At 43.8% G+C, this 20,637-nt stretch overlaps 2 protein-coding genes across 7 annotated transcripts in view; one reads left to right on the top strand and one right to left on the bottom strand.

Moving 5' to 3' along the window:
* Positions 1-14,589, bottom strand: part of Pik3r4 (phosphoinositide-3-kinase regulatory subunit 4) — a 51,048-nt gene extending 36,459 nt beyond the window's left edge. The window contains exons 1-3 of one of the 5 annotated variants that reach the window (XM_090323432.1): positions 14,311-14,589; positions 13,550-13,639; positions 8,056-8,152 (exon numbers count right to left, since the gene is read on the bottom strand). The gene's annotated coding sequence lies outside the window, so the exon portion shown is untranslated. Of the gene's footprint in view, positions 1-8,051; positions 8,153-13,549; positions 14,209-14,310 lie in introns of those variants that run through there. The other 4 variants (XM_090323429.1, XM_090323431.1, XM_090323435.1 and 1 more) reach the window with 4 other exon arrangements.
* Atp2c1 (ATPase secretory pathway Ca2+ transporting 1) overlaps positions 4,271-20,637 on the top strand; it is a 62,821-nt gene continuing 46,454 nt past the window's right edge. The window contains exon 1 of one of the 2 annotated variants that reach the window (XM_090323436.1): positions 4,271-4,634. In XM_090323436.1, the coding sequence (XP_090179562.1) occupies positions 4,527-4,634 (108 nt within the window). In that variant the 5' untranslated portion in view covers positions 4,271-4,526. Of the gene's footprint in view, positions 4,635-15,200; positions 15,302-20,637 lie in introns of those variants that run through there. The other variant, XM_090323437.1, reaches the window with a different exon arrangement.

Here is a 20,637-nt window from a genome sequence, read left to right as displayed (position 1 = left end):
AAGAGAGAGAGACAAGAGAAAGAGAAAGAGATGAGACAGATGGAGACTGGGGAGACAGATGAGAGTGGCAGAAAGATAGGTACAGATGAAAATAGAAACAGAGAGAGAGAGAGAGAGAGAGAGAGAGAGAGAGAGAGAGAGAGAGAGAGAGAGAGAGAGAGAGCACGCGCATATGAGATCCCCAGGAAATGTATTTTTGTCAGCATGGGGCTTGAACTCAGGGCCTGAGCACTGTTCCTGAGCTTTCATGCTCAAAGCTAGTGCTCTACCATTTTGAGCCACAGCATCACTTCCAGTTTCCTGGTGGTTCATTGGAGATAAGAGTCTCAAGGATAAGAGTCTCAAGCCTGCCTGGGCAGGCTTTGAATCATGATCCTCAGATCTCAGCCTCCTGAGTTGTAGCTAGGATTACAGGCATGAGCCATACATTTCTGGCAGGTGTCTTTTTGACCAGTGTTCTCCTGGGTACAGTGCTTGTTGCATGTGAAAAATGAACACTTGAAACAAGGAAGGAAAAGGCATAAAATTCTGTGCTGCTGAAGAGAAACATGATAGTTGAGGTTGAAATTAGAGCTTACAGGGAGTTTTGAGCATGGATTTTAGGGAAGTAAAAATGTACCATATGTCGACATAACATTATTACTCCCTAATGCGATTTAAAAAACAATCTCATACATTTTTGTAGGCTGCCAGAAAATGTCCCATGAAAGAGCTGAACTGTTTTAATCATGGCATAAGGTAGAATGTTGTATAGTGTGTCCTTGACCTGATGATCAAGGTCAAACCCACTCCCTTTCTCCCTTCTCTGATTTAATTTAATTGCACACCATCCTTGGATGAGCCAGAGACTAGACTCCAATCAACAGGTGGGTGAGATGAGAGAGATTTCTCAGTGGAATTTGTTATTAAAAATGATTTCTGTTTTCTGGGCTAGCAGCTTCTCTATAATCCTGCCTGCGTGCTCTTCACTCTATTTCCAGTCTAGATTAATTCCCAGGAAGTTCTTACCACTGGTTAGAAGATGGTGATAGAATGGGGTTTGAATTTTTATTTTTTGGAGACTGATAGGTGTCCACAATTATGGGTTCAGTGTTTCTCTTCCTCCTGGGGCTTGAACTCGGGGCCTAGGTACTGTCCCTGAGCTGCTTTTTGCTCAAAGTTAGCACTCTACCACTTTGAAGCACAGTACCACTTCGGGCTTTTTCTGTATATCTGGTACTAAGGAATTGAACCCAGGGCTTCATGCATGCTAGGCAAGCACTCTACCACTAGGCCATTTCTCAGATCCCTGCCCTTTCTTCTTTAACAAACATGTATGGGAATGCATTAATGAAGTAGCTATTGTGTGCACACAAACTTCTTCAAAAATAAAGAAGACAACATGACTATCCTTTCACAATAAGATTGCAGCCTTGATCCATAACTTTCCTAAGTATGTGGTTTCTTTTTCTCTCCCTTCTCTCCCTCCCTCTTTTCTCCCCTCCCTCCCTCTCTTCCTCCCTTCCTTCCTGTACTAGTTGTTGAACACAGGTTCTGGAGCTTGCCTTCCTTGCTCAGTTAGCGCACCACCCCCTGAGCCATGCTTCCAGCCCAGAATCGTGCTGGTTCAATCAGAGAGGACAGAGTCTCCCCAAACGTTCTGCCCAATGTGGCTTTGAACCTCAATCCTCTGGATCTCAGCCTCCTGAGTAGCTAAGGTTACAAGCCAGGAGCCATGGGCTCAGCATTTATGATGCTCAATAGAAAAGTACAGGATCTCCTCCCCCCCCCACCCCACCCCCAGTATCTTGGGCTCAGGAAAGGGTGCTCATGAAACAACTGTGTGGAGCAAAGTCTGTGTGCTTCTTCATGGACAAAGGCTTTGCTCGGCAATCAGCAGCTGTGCTATGCTTCTGAGCTGCTTGTTTCCTCCCCTCCCGCCCCAAGGGAGGGATGGGGGGGGGGGGGGAGGCGGGCGGTGTTTGCAGCATTCAGAGGGTTCACAGGCATGCTGCTTCTTTCTTGTCCTCATTAGTCAGCTGTCCCCAGCGCAGAGGGAAGGACTTGGCAGAGCCTCTCTGCGCATGTCACCCTGAAGCTAGGGAGGAGAGGGCAAGCCCAGGGCTTCCTTCTAGGAGCCAGCCCCCAAGCAGCGATATGGAAATGACTTCTTCCAATTGCTCGGTGGTGAGCCTGCAAGATCACCTTGCAGGGCAGGGCCCTGTGCCAGCTGACAGATGGGCCTGGGCTGCAGGAGGCGCTGGCTGGCCCCTCCAGCCACACCGTGGGCTCTCTCCAGTCTTCCCTCCAGAGAGAAGGAAACTAGCTCTCCTCTCTGGTCTCTCATACTAGAGCGGATCTCTAGGCTTTGTGACTGGTGTCTAATTTAATGTCCCCGTGACAGCCACTTAACAAAGGAGATGGAGAATGTGGCTTAGTGGTAGAGTGCTTACCTAGTACGGTGCTGTGGCTCACGGTGGTACGGTGCTAACCTTGAGAAAGTTCAAGGACAGTGCTCAGGCCCTGAGTTCAAATCTCAGGACTGGCAAAAAAAAATAGAAAAAAGAACAGCAACTACAAAAACTAGTTTGAGCAGAAAAGTCTGTAAGGCTCTTACCTCCAATCAACCAGCAAAAAGCTGAAAATGGTGTGGTTTAAGTGGTAGAACACTAAGCTTAAGCCAAAATAAAATAAAATAAAGCCAACTGAGAGTGTGAGGCCCCAACTTCAAGCCCCAGTACTAGCACTGCAAAAAATAAAAAAGGAGGGGCTGGGAGTTTGGCCTAGTGGTTAAAGTGCTTGCCTAGCATGCATGAAGACCCGGGTTCGATTCCTCGGTACCACATATAGAAAAAAGCCGGAAGTGGTGCTGAGGCTCAATTGGTAGAGCTCTAGCCTTGAGAAAGTCCAAGGACAGTGCTCAGGCCCTGAGCTCAAGCCCAGGACTGGCAAAAAAAATAAAAAATAAAAAATAAAAAAGGATAATAAAACCAACAAGGTGGATATGAGGACTCAGAAATACTGCGACCTGGCCCGGTGCTGGTTACTCATGCCTGTAATCCTATTTACTCAGGAGACTGAGATAGGAGGATCATGGTTCAAAGCCAGCTAGGGCAGAAAACTCTATCTCCAATTATTCACAGAAAAAAAAAAATAAAAACAACCGAAGTAGCACTGCGGCTCAAGTGCTAGAGCACTAGCTTTGAGCAAAATGAGCTCAGTAGACAGAGTCCAAGCCCAGAGTTTGAGTCCCAGGACTGGCGGGGGGGGGGGGGGGGGGAGAAAAAAGAAAAAGAAGTAGTGCAATCTCTAGAGCTCACTAAGAAAATGAGCTTTTAGATTTACGACTTTATATCCCCGAAGACTCCTTTCTTCTATGTATGCCACAAATCCTTTAAAAAAAAAACAAAAAACAATAGGTAGAAAGTGCATGGATATCTCATTCTGTCTCTTTTACACTTAGAATGAAGCTTGAGGTCGTTTCTGAATTATAGCCTGTGGATGTGTGATAAGGACTCTGGGTGAGAAGCCTTTTAACTCAGAGCAGAATTCGTTTGCAGCTATTGTTCAATGAATGTGAACTCTCTGGGTACTAGACATGTTGTATAATGCAGCTGGGTCCCCGAGCAAGCAAACATTCGTAGCGCTAGTGCTAAACTCCTTAATACCCATGAAGAGTGAGCTAATTTGTTATTTATTTGGCGTTTTCCTTAAAATAACAACAATAATAATGTTAATAATAATGCTTGTCAAAGCCAAAGGAAAGCTGGGCTCTGGTGGCTCACATCTGTAACCCTAGCTACACAGGAGGCTGGGATCTGACGATCATGGTTCAAAGCCAGCCTGGATAGGGGTGAGCACAGCCTGGATCACAAAAGCTCAGGGTCAGTGCGCAGGCCCCATGACCGGAACAAAAACCTCCCATGAGTTGAAGCAAAGCGCCAGCTGAGTGAGGATAAGTAATCTAAAAGGAAACTGGGTGTGTGTGTGGGGGGAAACCACATGTGATGCCCTCTTTAAGCAAGCGGAAAAGCTGCTAGAAGGATGAGAAGGAACGGTCGAGAGAGAGTCTCTGGAGATGGGCAGTTATCAGCTCTAATATTAAACATCGCTTGCAACAGAGTACACGGCTGCTGGAAATAGGACAGTCAGTCGTGTCACTTCCACTTAGGCAATTTGCATTCTGGGAAAACAGCTCCTAAATTCTCCCTGGCCTTTTTTCTTTCTTTCTTTCTTTCTTTCTTTCTTTCTTTCTTTCTTTCTTTCTTTCTTTTTTTAAAACTATCTTCAGGCATTGCACTTTATGCTGCTTTGAGATATTGTTCATAATCTGTTGTCTACTTCTCGGGGTTGGAGGAGAGAAACAACTCTCTTACCCCAACGAGGAAGACGCAAATCTGCTTTGTTTGCCAGGGGGAAGTGGCAGAGCTAAGAAGAATGGATCTTTAGGCATTTAAAGAACTGGGAAGTCTGTTAGCATTTGGTTGCTAACCCAGAGTAGGATAGAAGGACGCCTCCCCCACCCCGCCTCTCCTACTTTCAGCACTATGGATAATCTATTACCTCCCACCAGATTCTCTTCTTTCAAAAGATCTTCTCTCCATGCTCTTAGGAAGTATGTATCATCGCTGAGAAACCGAAGAGCTGAAGATCAGGTATCTCTTTTGGTTTTTATTACCTTTAAAATGCTTTCTGGGTGTGGCTAATTATATGGATTCAGGATCTGGCTTTGTGCTAATTAACATGTGTATTTTCATCGGCCTAGCTTGGATCCTCGTTCTGATGTAGCCGTCAGAACAGGAGACAGGCTTGCCAGGGTTTATTTGAACTTGGGGAACACTGGATCCTGAGCTTAAGCTGAAGTTCTGTCATAAAGCCACAGGCTCTGCTTTCTTCTGCATATCTGAACTACTGTATCAAGTTAATTTTTTTTTTAATTATTGCTTTGGTCATTTATCTAGGGCTGCAATGTGAAACTTTTGGAAACTATTCAACTAGTAATTTTGAACTATTAATATGTATTCATTTCAAAGGTTGAAACTATTAATATCTCAATCAAAAAAAAAGTCTGAAGCCCTAGAAAGGGGTAGTGTATGTATTTAGGGTAATGTTAATATTACTAGGGTTCGCAAAACAAAAAAAAATACACTTTAGCAACTTGTAAATGGTTCATGGATGAGCTATAAAAGACTATGCCAATAGAATTGATCATTTCTTTTCAGCACAAGACAGTACTACATTTTTAAGCCTTTTTTCTTTTTTTAAAGCCAATCAAAAGTCAAGTTCTAACAGGAGATGCCAGCATGTGGGTGTAGGAGCATTAAAAAAAGACTTTGAAAATGTCTAATAAAAAATGTCTACTCCTTACTTCTAAATCATGCATTCATTATACTGCCGGCAAATTTGTCATTGTACCCTTGCCGTCTATGGAAAAGGTACTTCTAAAAACTGTTTTTTTTTTTTTTTATAATGGTGGCAGATTGTCAGAAGAAATAACAATGTCTGGCCTATTTATAGATCCAGTGGCTCATTTAGGAAGACATGAGACAGTGGGACACAAAGGGAAGGGACAGATCTGTCAGCACAGAGAAGGGCCTAGAGTCAAACAACTTGGCCCCGTGGTTCTAACTAGAACAGCAGGATTGGGCAGGGGCATCATTCTTGTCCCCTTGTTTGTTCTTTGTGACAGCATATGACCCACTTACTAAGACACTTCTAGGAAAGGAGAATAAAGGACAGCAGAAAGGAAATCCTTTCATGACAGGGTTTCCAAACAGTTCATGTCTAATTTGGGAAAAAATGAAAATTATTACTACTGTTGGACAAGGAGCTCCTTTTCTGGGCCCAATTAGTGTTTTGTTTTGTTTTTTCAAGAGTTGGAGATTCAAAAACATTCCCTTCATTAACAGAACCAGGCTGCTCCAATTTTCTCTCACTTAATGAAGGTGTCACAGTTAAAAGAGAAATTTCCTGGGTCTCCAGGTCTCAGCATGCACTTGGCTTTGAAGTGGAAAGCCAGAGAGCCATGTGGTGATGTTCGGAGGTTTGGGTCTTCAGTCTAGGAATGTTTCAAGGCTTCCTGGAAGGGGAAAAGGGCGGTGGCCAAGACGGAATCAAATCGGTTGAATGTAGATGAGGTGTTTTTTCTCCTCTCAGTAGTGTGTGTGTGTGTTCCAGGGTCTAGACCCTCTCCCTTAGCTTTTCCCCTCAAAGGGAGTGCTCTACCACTTGAGCCATGCCTCCACTTCTGGATTTTTGCTAGTAAATTGGAGAAATTAATCATTTATCCTCTTCATTCCCTGTGGCTGTGAAAAATCTCCATCTCCTTCTCTTCCTCTTCTTCCTCCTCCTTTATGCCAGTACTTGAACGCAGGGCCTGAGTGCTTTCCCTGGGTTCTTCAGCTCAAGGGCTAGCGCTCTACCACTTTGAGCCACTGGAGGTTTCACTGGAGGTTAAGAGTCTCACAGACTTCCTGCTTCAGCTAGCCTCTAACTGGATCCTCAGCTCTCAGCCTCCTGAGTAGCTAGAATGACAGCCATGAGCTACTGATGATTGCCTTAAAGAGTCAGCGGTATTTTTTTTTTTAGATGAGATAGTCTTTATGTAGCCCAGGTTGGCTTCCTATTCATGATCATGTTCCTGCCTTGGCCTCGCAAGGTGCTGGAATTAGAGCGGTGCACAACGCCTGGTGAGACTGCTCCTTTAGCTGACACTGCCCTCCCGCAGCTCTGATCCCAATCTCTCCTGTACATGTCCCCAGGAGAGGAGAGCGGGGGAGGGGATCAGAACACAGGCCGGCTAATTGAGCAGACAAGAATTTGAGATGCTCTTGCTAAAAGCGCCTGGCTCTCTTGAAGACATGTCTTTCTGAGTAAGAAATGCCAGCCAAGAGTTGACCTGACAAGTCTGGCCTGTTTTACAGGGAACCTGCTTAAAATGAGGAGCGTGATGGAACTGGGGACTGCAATGACATTTTAATTATGGAACAGAGTTGTTCCACTGTTGAAGCCAGGTGCTGGTGGCTCACACCTGTTTCCCTAGCTACTCAAGAGGCAGGAAAGTCTGAGACCCTTATCTCCAATGAGCCACCAGAAAGCCAGAAGTGGAGGTGTGGCTCAAGTAATAGAGTGTCAACCTTCAATGAATAAGCTAAGGAACAGTGCACAGGTCTTGAGTTCGATTCCCAGTACATCACCACACCCACATGCCCACAATTACCCATGTATAACTGAGATACAGGGCTGAGATTTTTACATCACCCCTGTGGAGGAATTTGTAGAATTATATGTAGGTAACAGTTGGCAGTTAAATTGTGATCATATGAAATTGAGACTTAATATTCCTATTAAATATGACATAAGGGCCAGGAGCTTGGCCTAGCAGTCGAGTGCTTGCCTAGCATGCACAATGCCCTAGGTTCAATTCCTCAGTATCATATACACAGAAAAAGCTGGAAGTGGTGTTGTGGCTCAAGTGGTGGCGCTAGCCTTGAAAAAGCTCAACGACAGTGCCTAGGCCTTGAATGCCCCAGGACTGGTAAAAACAAACAAACAAAACCAGTCTTTTTATATATCTCCTAAGCAGAAACTCTTGAATCCTCTATTGTATCTATGGATGACTTTTTTTTTTTTTTTGCCAGTCCTGGGCTTGAGCTCAGGACCTGAGCACTGTCCTTGGACTTTCTCAAGGCTAGAGCTCTACCACTTGAGCCTCAGCACCATTTCCGGCTTTTTTTTTCTTTCTATGTATGTGGTACCGAGGAATCGAACCCGGGTCTTGGTGCATGCTAGGTAAGCACGCTACCACTAGACCAAACTCCCAGCCCTGGATGACTGTTTTTTAAATATAAGCATTGCTCATAATTGTGTCCTATACTATATAATTTACCATGGAACCAGGCTTAAAAATGTATCTCAGGATACATAAAACATTATAGAAGTATCTTAGTCCTATACAATGAATATATAAGCTTACCAACAAATGTTTAAAAAGACTATGAATGTACGACTCATTGATTAGCATAACATACACATACACACAGACCCTGTTTCAAGAGAATGACATTCTCTACTTGCTTTGTGAAGAAACTATTTTTCTCTCTTCTTTCATCTCCCTGGAACTGCAAAATTCTGATACCCTTGGTCAAAGAGGCACTGTTCCAAAGGACCTGACCTGGGGTTTAAAGAAACAAAAACACAAAGACTGATTTCAGGGCTGGGATTACAAGAGCAGCTCCATTTCTAGGAACTGCTGTCAAACTTTTGCACAAGCTCTAGATATGCTAATATGATCTTCTTACGGCCTATGAGGGGAGAAATATGATCTCCCTATGATCTTAATGCTTTTCTCCTCTTGAAAAACACTCCAAACCAGCTTTACACCAGGGTGTCTGCTCAAAAATTCAAAGCCCTATATGATTGATTTAAGAATACTGAAGGAGATTTTTTTCTTCAGTCTTTTTTATTTATTTATTTTTTTTGCCAGTCCTGGGCTTGAGCTCAGGGCCTGAGCATTGTCCTTGGACTTTCTCAAGGCTAGAGCTCTACCACTTGAGCCTCAGCACCACTTCTGGCTTTTTTCTATGTATGTGGTACTGAGGAATCGAACCCGGGTCTTCGTGCATGCTAGGCAAGCACTTTAACCACTAGGCCAAACTCCCGGCCCCTCTTCAGTCTTTTTTAACATTTGACTTTTTATTGTTATTATAAAAGGTGATATACAAAGGGGATGTCATTAGATAAAGCAGGTAAAGAGTACATTTCTTTCTGGGCAATATTACCGTTTCTTGTTCTTTTCCAGTTTTCCCTCCCATTAGCCACTCTCAATTTGTAAAGTCCACAGTGTCTCGTGAGCACCACTGATTCGTTTGTTCACTCTTTGTCCCTCCTCTATTTCTGTGTTTTTAAGAATTAAGAGGTTGTTAGTGCAATCGATATATTCTGCAATTTTTTTTTTTAATGGTGCCAGTCCTAGAGCTCAGGGTCTGGGCTCTGTCCCTGAGCTGCTTTTGTTCAAGGCTAGCATTCTACCACTTCAGCCACAGCACCACTGATTGTCTTTTTTTTTTTTTTTCCCCCCTTTCTTTCTGTGTATGTGGTAGTGAGGAATCAAACCCAGGGCTTCATGCCATATTCCCAGGAGATGAAATGTTTTCCTGCATCTTGTAAGTATGCAATTTGAGCCTGCATTGGAATCCCCGAGGTACTGGTTAAAGTGTAAGACTATAACTTCATCTCTGGTATTGCTTAATTCTTGGGGCTGAGATGAGGCATGAGAGTTGGCAGATCTTACTATCTGTCCGATGGTAGGGAGACCATGTTGAGAAGTATGAGGATCATGTGCTGTAGTCCAAGTCAAAGCCTACAGTAGTTCTTGTGTCTTCTCAAGGAGAGTATGTAATGTAAGCCATTTGGAAGGTATATCATTGCTAGGGCCAGAGAAACGGGCGGAGAGCTCAGCTTCATAGTTTTCTCTGTGACTGTGCATTTGTGTGGCCCTGGGGCTTGAACTTGGGGCCCAGGTCTCAGCTTACAATTGGTGCTCTCCTGCTTGAGACACAGTTCCACTTTTTCTTTTTTATAATTGAAGAGGCTCATAGACTTTCCTTCTGTGGGCTGATTTTGAACCATGATTCTCAGATCTCAGCTTCCTGAGCTGCTTAAGATTAAGGTGTGTGAACCACTGACCCTAGCAGTTTCACTGTTTTTTTTGTTTTTTGTTTTTTTTTTTGCCAGTCCTGGGCTGAGCTCAGGGCCTGAGCACTGTCCTTGGATTTTTCTCAAGGCTAGAACTCTACCACTTAAGTCTCAGCACCACTTCCAGCTTTTTTTTTTTTTTTTTTTCCCTATACATGTGGTACCGAGGATTGAACGTGGGTCTTCATGCATGCTAGGCAAGCACTCTACCACTAGTCCAAACTCCAAGCCCCTCACTGGTTCTTAATCCATTATTTTCAACCACGGCAGTCCCTTGCCTATGATTATGTGTTTATTAATGCAAAAATGATTAAGGGATACTGTTGCTCTATGCATATGTTATCTATTCACTTCTTTCACAGATGCTTACTGAGTAAGTTGATGTGGCAACTGAGAATTGTAGTTGCTGATTTAAATTAGATAACATAAAAAGGATATAATAGTTATGTCTTCTATATAAAGTCTTGATGAGGCCTTAACATTAAAGAAAAAAAAAGTTTTCCTCGCCCCTTCTCTGGTTAATATGCAAATACGATCTGAAAGACTCAGAATGAAATGGGTATTCTTAATACTGCTGAGTGGTTTTCAGATACTAGGACATATGTTTAATAGGTATTCTGTTGATTTTTCAATAAAGCATGTTAATGACCATGTCTCAATTACCTATTGAGCAATCTCTCTAAAATGCCTGCCTGTGGTTATTTATTCATAAGATTACACTCCTATTTTAGCAGCACTTTTCAACTCTTGAAAAGCACAAGGGAATCTTGAATAGCTTCGGCTTGGACTGTGAATTTCTCAGATAATGGTGTCTGAAGGTTAAATAAAAACAAGCAAATAGACATTGTCATGACCAAGACTGACCAGAAAGACAATGACTATTAGTGGCAGTTGTATTGTCAAATAAGCTATTATGGGCCTGGGAATGTGGCTCAGATGGGAGAGTGCTAGCCTTGAGCCAAAAAACAGCATAGTGACAATGCCTAGGCCACGAGTTCAAGCCCCAGGACCGGCAAAAAAAAAGAAAAGTGAGATATAGATGGGGGCATAAGTAAGGCAAGGAGTCTATTTCTTTTCGGACAATGTCATCTTTTCCCTCACTTTTTTTCTTCCCACCCTAAATTGACTGTCCTGTCAACTATCTTTGATATGGGGGCCTGCATTTTGCATGATCTATTCACTGGGCATATTGGTATTGGGTGATTGGTTAAGCCAGGGCTTGGGTTTTTATTTTCATAATATGTCCAATGGGCATGCTGGTATTGGGTGATTGGTTACAACCAGGGCTAAACTTCAGGATTCTCATAAAAGCCTTGAGCTATTTCTGTGTTCTGTAATCTGTTAAATTTATGATCATAATGGTGCTTTTGTACCTTTTTTCTCATTTATTCTCACAATAGGAAACACAGTGGAGAAAGATTTCTGCAGGGGGGATGGAAGGGTGTAGGACAAATTCAGGCAAAGATGTAAGCTTGGTGAAAAGCTTCTAGTTGGGTTAGACAACTTTTTAAGTGCAAAATGTGCGATTTTGAAAGTAGGAGGAAATGAAGCCTTTCCCAAAGCTCTCTCAGGCCCCAGTGGGCATCGGGATCAAGAGACAAATTGAGAAAGCACTTAGATGGAGGTTACAAGCCTGGTAATAACTGCCAACACAGCCAGGGGCCTAACAAATATGAGGTGGATTGTGTCTCATGATTTCAACCAAACCATCAGCAAAAAGCTTCCAGAGTTGATACAAGCCACTGGCCAGTGGCAATTTAACTTGGCTATCCTAATGCTGGCGGCCTATGCACAGTTCTTGGTTGTCTTGTCTAGGAATTAAGAGTACATCTCTTGATTCCTGAGGTTAATGACTGAAAACTGTTCTGGAAGTTGCAGTGCTTTGTCATATTCATATGCATGGCTGTCCAAATCCAAACCACCAGGCTTAGCTGAAATAACACATGAGATTGTTATCAAAGACCTCAACCTCACATGGGTACCTGGGCTCTAAATCTGGGTGAAATCTTTTCAGCTCTGGGCAGCAGTTAATACTGAGTAGAACTTAAGTCCTGTTGGAATCAAGTTGTCTTAGTTAATTCTTTTGTGGCTTGGGAGACACATACTGCTTTTTATGTTAAAAAAACAAACAAAGAACCCCCCCCCCCAATCTTGTCGCCAGTCCTCTGCTTCGCAGGAAATGCGTGTTGGGTTTTTGCTTATCTGTGGGAAGCAAGCAGCAAAGTCAGAGTGGAATGAATGTTTATTCAATTCATTTGCACTGTACATTAGTCCCCTTCCTATGAAGCGGAGAGTGATATCTCATGGTAGGTTAGTTGGGTCTGAGAGGCTGAGAGAAGGAACAAGACTTCAAAAGCTTGTGACCTAAGTATGCCCCTCTGTTCTGGTTTTGAAAAATATTAATGAATGGCCTCTTTCACATACAAAATAATGGATGGGCCGGGAGTTTGGCCTAGTGGTTAAAGTGCTTGCCTCGCATGCATGAAGACCCGGGTTCGATTCCTCGGTACCACATACATAGAAAAAAGCTGGAAGTGGTGCTGAGGCTCAAGTGGTAGAGCTCTAGCCTTGAGAAAGTCCAAGGACAGTGCTCAGGCCCTGAGCTCAAGCCCAGGACTGGCAAAAAAAACAAAAAACAAAATAATGGATGGGCTCTTTCATATACACAGGAAGTGAAAGTTGGTGTATTGGTATTGGTTAGCTTCAAGGGATTGGTGTTGTGATGCAGTACATAAAGTCATTCTGATTTGTGAAGTAATGCACCTTCTATCTGGTGAATATAATATAACCCTTCTATTAATTACAATAAAAATATGTGGAAAAAAAAGAAAGTCATTCTGTACAGAGATGTTAAAGAGGTTCAAATATTAGCTATATGAACTAGCTATCACTTCTATGATGCCTCTGAGGCTAGGAATTTGTATGATAACCGAGATAGGTAACAATCCTGGATAAAGTTGGTCGGATCTAGTTTTTGCTTTTATTTTTGGTTTGGCCAACTGGGACAAAGGCTTTCATAATTTACCTAACCAAAGTAAGCTTTTAGTGTTAAGTCAACAGTAAAGCATTTGCCTCTCAATATAGGAGGCCCTTGTTCCATCTTCAGATACACAGGGAAAAAGAAAGTTTTAGCTATTTAAAGCAATCTGATACAATGGGATCATTATTTACTTTGAAAGCACATATTTTAACATTAAATAACGTTTATATTAATAATTTCCTATCTTAGGTGATTGATGAGTTCAGAAAGATGCTGCAGTAAAGTGTTTTAATAGGTACAGTTAACTATTCTACACTAATTGTAACACAGTGAGATAGCACACTTATGGTGCAAACCATAGGCTTATATTACAGGGTAGATAAAAATCACTAAGTAAGCAAGCCAAAATGGATGATGGTAGTAACAATTAAGCACGAAATCAGATGACGGTGCATCTTTGAAAAATGATCTCAGCCTCCTAATGTGCCACTAGCATCGTGTTTTGTTTCTTTCTCCTTTTTTTTGTTACTTCTGGGGTTTGAACACAGGGCCTGGGCTCTGTTCCTGAGTCTCTCTGTGCTCAAGACTGGAGCTCTACCACTGGATCCACAGCACCACTTCTGGCTTTCTCTGAATAGTTTATTGGAGATGGGGGTCTCAAGGGCTTTCCTGCCAGGGCTGTCTTGAACCATGGTCTTCAGATCTCAACCTCCTGAGTAGCTAGGATTACAGGTGTGAGCCACCGGTGTCTAGCTTTCTCTTTTCTTTCTTCTTCTTTTTTTTTTTCACCCCTCTTCCTTTTCTTTTTCCAAACAGACCAAGAAGCTCTTTTGATCTTTTGCTCCTAACTTAAATGGGGACCAAACAGGGAATCAGGAAAGGCAATCCACTTACATGATGCTCCACGAGTGGCTGGACCATATAGTAAGATCATGTTACAAGACCTCAAGTAAGAGGCAAATTTCCAATGGGTATTAAATGTGGCTGGAGAGGAGAAAAAGTAATTAGCCCTTGCATGTGGATAGGAGAAACTTTGGAGTTGTCTGGGGGTGGGGGTGTGTGAGGTCTACTGAGGATGCAACAAGCACAGAGCAGATGGGAGCTCTGCCCTCTAGTGGACATGGGGAGATTTAGGCGGCTTACCTGGGTCTGGTTCACCAAGATTACCAACCCAATCCGTCCAACCCCGAAGGGTCAGTGTCCCCGGGGCTGGGTCTGTGGGAAGTTTCACGTATGCGTGTCTGTGTATTTGTGGGTGCGGGGGTGAATGAACCAGGTAATGCCCACCCTGCAGCCTCCATCACTGGACCACCGGCTTTTCCAGTCGCTGCCCTGGTTCTTTTCCTCCGGTTTCCACACAGGTGAGAGTTGAAGACTCCGAATGGTTCCAGGAGACCTTTATCGAACCCCGATCATGAACCTTGGGTTCTTTTCATTCCACAAGGAGACTAGAGCAGACCCCTTAACCAGACGGAACTTTGGGCATTCGTCTCCCCCCGCCCCACCCCGACCCCTTCCCCCACCACGATCTGATCTCTCAGCCAGAAGGGTGGAGCCGCCGGGGCCAGGGGTTTGCACAGCGGACTGTGGGGCGGGGGGGAGAGAGAGGGCTGTGTGCGGGATCCCCGACCTTGGTGGCCCTCCGCGTTGCCTACCGAGACGGTGCCGGCCAGCGGACCGGAAGGGTTAACGAAGCCCCATCGACGCGGTGGGGCGCGGCCATGATGGCGTCGCTCCCACAGGCCTCACCGCGGCCTCCTTCCTCAGAATGCATGGCCGGCGCGGGGGATGGGGAGAGGCGGGAACGGGCGAGTCTCGAACACTCGAGCTTAGTGGGTGTGTGGAAAACGGGTCAGAGACCCGGTTCCGGGAGGAAAAAAAAAAAATGGTCCTCCAAGAGCCAGTCCGTAACACCCACCCAACCCGCTGGCCGACCTCGGCCCAGGTCTCGCGCACGCGCGCTCGCGCTTTCCCGATCCGTCTCCGGAACCGATCTCCCACACCGCGTCCACGCTCCGGCCGGAGCCTCATTCTCTCGACTCCCGGCTCTACTTCCGGCTGGCGGCGGCGGCGGCGTGCGCCTGCGCCTGCGCGCGCCTGCGCCTGCGCGCGCCTCTGCGAAACGGAAGTCGTAGCGACAGAGCTCCGTCTCCCCCTCCTCCCGCCTCAGGCCTCGCACGCACACACGTACGCGCGCGCGCACGCAGGCACCTCCCCTCCCGTGAGGGGGGTGTGAGGTGGAGCGCGCTCCTGAGGGAGCGGGGGGGGGGGGGGGGTGGAGGGGAGGCCGTCCGGGGACGCCCCGCCTTGACTGACTGGTCCGCAGCCCCCGCTCCCGCCCGCGCCCCCCTCCCTTCCACACCCCGCCCCGCCGCTCCCGCCCGGCTCGCTCGTCACCGCCGTGGTGGTGGTGGTGTGTGTTCTCCGTGTTCTCCCCGGCCTCGTCTGCAGATGCGGCCGCTCCTCGGGGTGGTGGGAGACCGCCGCAGGCCTGGCGAGGCCGGGATTGGGGGGTGACCGACCGCCTGGGACTCCGCGGCCTCCGCCTCCTCCGCCGGCGTCGAGCCCCCGTGGGGCCGCGACTGACACGCACGACTCGGTGAGCCCACCCACGCCCGAGTGTGCGGCTTCCGATGGAAGATGAAGGTGAGGACCGTGCCGACGATGATGATGATGGTGATGATGAAGGCCCCTCGGCCCCCTCCTCCCCCTCCCCCTCCCCCTCCTCCTCCTCCTCTCTCCCTGTCCACCTTTTCCATCCACATAACGGAGGTGCACACGCAGATGTGCACGTGAAGGGCCGGGACAGTCGTCGCCCCCTGCGGCCGTCGTGGCTCCTAGGTGGGCCGCGCGAGCGTGTTGAAGAGGAGGAGAATCGTAGGGGGCGGTGTTACCTGGATTGATTTTCTTTTTTTTTTGCGGTCCTGGGAATTTATTCTTATTTTTTTTTGAGCTTAGGGGGTGTTGTTGTGGTTGTTCTTCATCGTTGGGTAGTAGCTGCGCGTGTTTAAATAGCTATTTGAAAGGACTCACCCGAGGGGGAGTTGGAAATGGGAAGGGTGGATGGATCTTTTCCTCTGGGTGTGTGTGTGTGTTCCAGCTCTGGTCCTTCTGTGTTGGGGTTGGGTTCAGTTGTAGGGAAGAAAAGGATTTTGTGTTAAAAAAAAAAAAAATTGTTTCCAGGGTGTGGAGCGGGGGAACAGCCGCATTGTTTTCTCCGTACACAGCAGACCAGCTGAGTTGGGTGAAATCTGAGGAAGCCATTAGTCTTCTTAAAGTTCCGCCCTGTTTCAAAACCTCCTGGAGGAGGGCTGACGGGAACCTGTGCGTTGTGTACATTGAATGTAAACGCTTTAGGTCGTCATTCACACATGACTTAACTCCTGTGATCTGATTAAAATAATATTTCATACACAGCGCTGGCATTTTTTTTTTGTTAATGGTTAAATAAGTGAATAAATGGTTCCCCCCTGCCCCTGGTGATACTACCTATCCCATCCTTTGCCATGACTTTTGGCCACCAATTCCCTCTCATCTTTTTCACCTTTTTTCCTTTCTTCCTTTTTAAAAAAAAAAAAACAAAAAACCCTTGGTTGCAAGATGCTATTAAGGCTACTTATCACATGAATTCTCCTCCCCCTCCTCCCCTTGTGTCTTTGCGTTTTAAAAAATCTGCCTTTGGTAGAAAGGTACAGTGGAGCTGCTAGCTGCCCATTTGTTTTCCCATTGTTGAGAATGTAAGCTTGCTTGCCTAAGTGGGACTGGTAATTTAAAAATAGACATTTCTTAAAGATGCACTGATGCGTTTTACTCTGAGATCCCTGGAAAAATGTAAGAAATAAGACGAGAGTCAAGATTCTATTACCCAATTTTTGTCTGGATGGATAATTGGTGGAAGACATTTTCTGAAATTCCAAAGTATATAACTACAGAGCAAGTCACAGTGACTAATTGGAGCTTGAGAAACAGCATTTGAAGGCAGTAATTTTTTTTTTTTTTTTGGTCTCGTGGTATGGAAAATTGCTTCTCTAAGGCTTTATTCTCTTTTGTGTTTATAGATTTAATAAAGGCCAGTCTATTTTGCATGAGACAGGATTGAATGTATTTATATAGCCGGTTCTCAGTGGAAACATCTTCAACTGTTCTCTGAAACTTGGTGTGTACATTTGTGGGCTTCTATTTTCAGAATGTTATCAGATTTAAGAGAGTGGCCTACTGTAGGTGGATTCTTGCCTGTTGGTTTTCTTGATGTCATGGCAGGAAGAGCAGAGTAATAAAGCTTGACTGTCATAATTTACCGAGGTGAGAGGTGTGATGAGATACCACTCTTGTGAGTGCATGTGTCTGTATTTTATGGCCAAATATGAATCATACAGCTTTGGAAGAAAAGATTGAATAGGTCTGAAAACTTGGGGAGCCTTCTGCCTCATGATTGTTCCGGCCATTGAGAGACGATTTTTCTTAAATCTTATTCTCTGAACATGTTTTCCCCTTTTTAAAATATTCATAGATTTTTTTTTTAAAGAAGAACTTGTAGATAACCAAGGCATTTTTCAGTACCACTTGACTGTATTACAGATGTAGATATTTCTTGCCTTTTTATCCATTTTTATTTTTTGCCAGTCCTGGGGCTTGAACTCAGGGCCTGGGCACTGTCCTTGGACACATTTTGCTTAAGGCTAGTGCTCTGCCACTTGAGCCACAGCACCAATTTTGGCTTTTTCTGTGTATGTGGTACTGAGGAATCAAACCCAAGGCTTCATGCATGCTGGGCAAGCACTTTACCACTAGGCCAAACTCCTGGCCCACCTTTTTATAGTTTTTACCTTCTTTTGAGTTGGTGTTACTATCAGTAGATTAGAATTGAGAAATAAATGTATTCAAGGTTCACCTTCATGGAAATCACCTTTTGCTCTTCTGTTTCCTCATCTATAAATTGGGATTGATAAGGTGCAGGTCATAAAGCTGAGAGGTTTACCCTGAGAAACACTGTAAATTTTCTTGGGAGGGAGGAAAGTATTTAAGAGCATGGCTTGTTGAGTGCTTACCATTATTTGCTCTTGTGCCAAGGATTCCAGCTCTCTGGGAGTCCTCATCTTCACTTATAAAAGTAAGAGTAATGATAGGACCTACTTTAAGGGATTGTTACGAGCCTTTAGAGTAGAGTTTAGCATGTAGTAAGTGCCCAAAATGTTAATAAGTAGCCTAGCCCACTGTTTGCTGCATGCCAATATGTTACTTGATGTTAATGTTAGGAACAGTGATGTTTTGGGTTAGGGAGGAGCAGAAGTGGCCAAAAATGCAACGATTGACATTGTCTTATTTGCTAAATGGTTGGTTCAATACAGGAATTTCTTTAGTATTAGCCCTTCACATAGAGAAAAAGTTAGGATTCTACTAAGAAGCCACGATAAGCTAGGGTAAAAAACAGGCAAGCAGTCTGTTGTTCTAAAAATCAACCAGTACTGTGCATCTGAGCTGAATCATCTGTAAATGGGATTATGTGCACTGGGAAGGTTGGTGTTAGTAAGTAAAGCCAGGGCAAAGGCTGGCAGCACAGCTTTCACTTCACAAGTGGTGCAGATTCTTAGATCCATAGATGTGAGTGGGGCGGTGGGGGGGTAGGATTGATAGTGGTTCCCCAGGGCTCAGCATGGGTGCTGTGTCACGTTTACAGTGGTGACAACATAGAGGGCCATGTTTGTTTGTTTGTTTTTTTGACCCCCCTTCTCTAATGGTGGTATTTTTCCTTGGCACTTAAATTTGGAATTTTCTTCTAGGGTCCCTTTGAAATTGTCAGGAAAGCTTTTTTTTAAAATTCTGTTCTGTTTTTTTTTTGTTGTTTTTGTTTTTCCCCCTAGTCAGAGACTCCAGGATGCTTCATCAATACTTCTGCCATTCAATTAGGAGCATATGAAGTATTGATTTCCTGGATTTCAGGGACTAAATCTATGTGACAGCTCCACTTCCATTTTCTGGTGGTTAATTAGAAAAGTCTAGTTTTGAATTGTGATCCTCACATCTCAGCCTCCTCAGTAGGTAGGATTACAGCCACTGGATACCCAGCACTGAATTGATGTTCTTAATCAGTGCTGTGGAAAAGATGACTCAAAAAGAGATTATGTGTTGGACAGCATTTTATCAACTGTAATTAAGAATGTCAGATTATTTGTAGCAGAAACTTTGTGACACTTGATTCATCTAAATATTTTTCCCACTCATTTAGTGACAGAAGAATTCAACTCTTAGCCATCAAAAGTTTCCTAGGGAACATTTCCCTGGGGCCTAAGGCTGTTTCCCCCCCCACCCCCAATTTTGCTTGACTATAATCTGTTCCACAAGGTTAATATTTTGCTTTGAAGATGGAAAGAATGCATGGTTTGATGCTATAGTTAGGTGGAGTGAATTTTAAATTTTACTGTTGTTCCAGGTAATATCTTAAAAATATCTTTAAGAATCAGCTCAAAAGATTCTTTACATTTCATTTATTAAAATAGGTTCTTTCTGTAATGGTTCCAGGTTATCTTTCTGCTTTTCACATGAATAAGTGTTGGTAAAAGGCAGTAAAAGTAAAACTGGTAGAGTGAGTTCTCAGATTAGTGCCACAGTTTTCTACAGGAAATGATTCTTAAAAAAAAAAAAAGTCAGGCTAAATTGATACATTTCCTCTTGAACTTGTATGGCCAGATTTTATATGCATTTATTGAAGTATCTTCTGTCTTCAGGCTTTTAGTTGCTATTGCCCAAGGTATAAATCTTAGACTATGAATAAGACAACTCATACTGTGTTGTATTAGGTTAGCTTAAGTTAAATCCGTGATGCCTTTAAATGTTCGAATGCAAAAAGGTGGTCCTAGATTAAGAGGCAGTAAGTAGAGTGGTATAATGGGTCAGAAGCATTATCTTAAGGTGTTTGTAACTGACATCTATTTAATTTCAGTCTCTTCTATCTTATTAGAGATTGTGGGAATTGAAATGATTTAATATACTTGTTAACTGTAATTGCTTGCTTAAGGAGGGGCTTTTGGGTTGACATTTCATAAGTGTACTGAACAGGACTTGAACCCCTTAGGAAGAAATATAGCAATTTAGCAAGACATTTATAGAAAGCTTGGAGGTTTTGAGGTGTCCTTGTGAAAATTATTTACTTGTTTGAGACAACTTGATGAAGTCAGAATGGTAGCAGGCCCTAAACATTGAATACATAGGACTGCTGTAGACTGCTGTTTGGGGTTCTGCCTTTTACAGGAAATAACAACCGAAGCACACATGTTTAGGATATCATTTATTACATTTATTTTCAGCATCGTTTTTTGTTTTTAATGTGAAGTATAAGAAGTTTTGAGTAAATTGTGAAATTCAGAAATTGGATTTGTCTTAATGTCTTTTTATTTTATTTTTTGCCATGTTAATGGTTCAAAGGGATGAAACATAGGGCTCAGTGGTATATAGCTTTACGTCTCTTGTTCAAGACCCTTGGTTAGATTCTCAGTACTGAAAAATCAAAGGATAACATACTTCCTCAGGACATTAGTAGAACAAAATTCTGTTGTCTGCCTAAATGCAAGATCCATTTTAAAGTAGGTTCTGGATTTCTTCATATCTTAAATCCAAGCCTTTTCATTTGCAGTAGAAGTAAATTATACTTTTGATGTTGTCATTTTATTCATATATATGTATATATCGGAACATATGGATGGATATATATACACACATATATCTTTGTTTGCAGTTATTCCATTAGAGTCTTCTTGGATGATCTTGTGTTTCCCTAACAGAATATTTGCTTTACCTACCTTTATCTGGGTTCCTTCACTGGTAGTACAGAAGTAGTTTGGTTCAAACTTTCTTTGGAAGAGTTACATTTCCCTCTATTAGGCAAAAGTCTTTCATGGCATGAATACCAGAAATAGCTCACAAGTCACTTTGTAACCGGCAGGCACACTAATTTCTGCTGTGTCCTTTTCTTCATGCTTGTGCGG

Source organism: Megascapheus bottae, chromosome 32 (genome assembly GCF_031878675.1).
Source record: "Megascapheus bottae isolate mThoBot1 chromosome 32, mThoBot2.hap1, whole genome shotgun sequence".
Taxonomy (NCBI): domain Eukaryota; kingdom Metazoa; phylum Chordata; class Mammalia; order Rodentia; family Geomyidae; genus Megascapheus; species Megascapheus bottae.
This window is presented reverse-complemented; position numbering and strand designations above follow the sequence as displayed.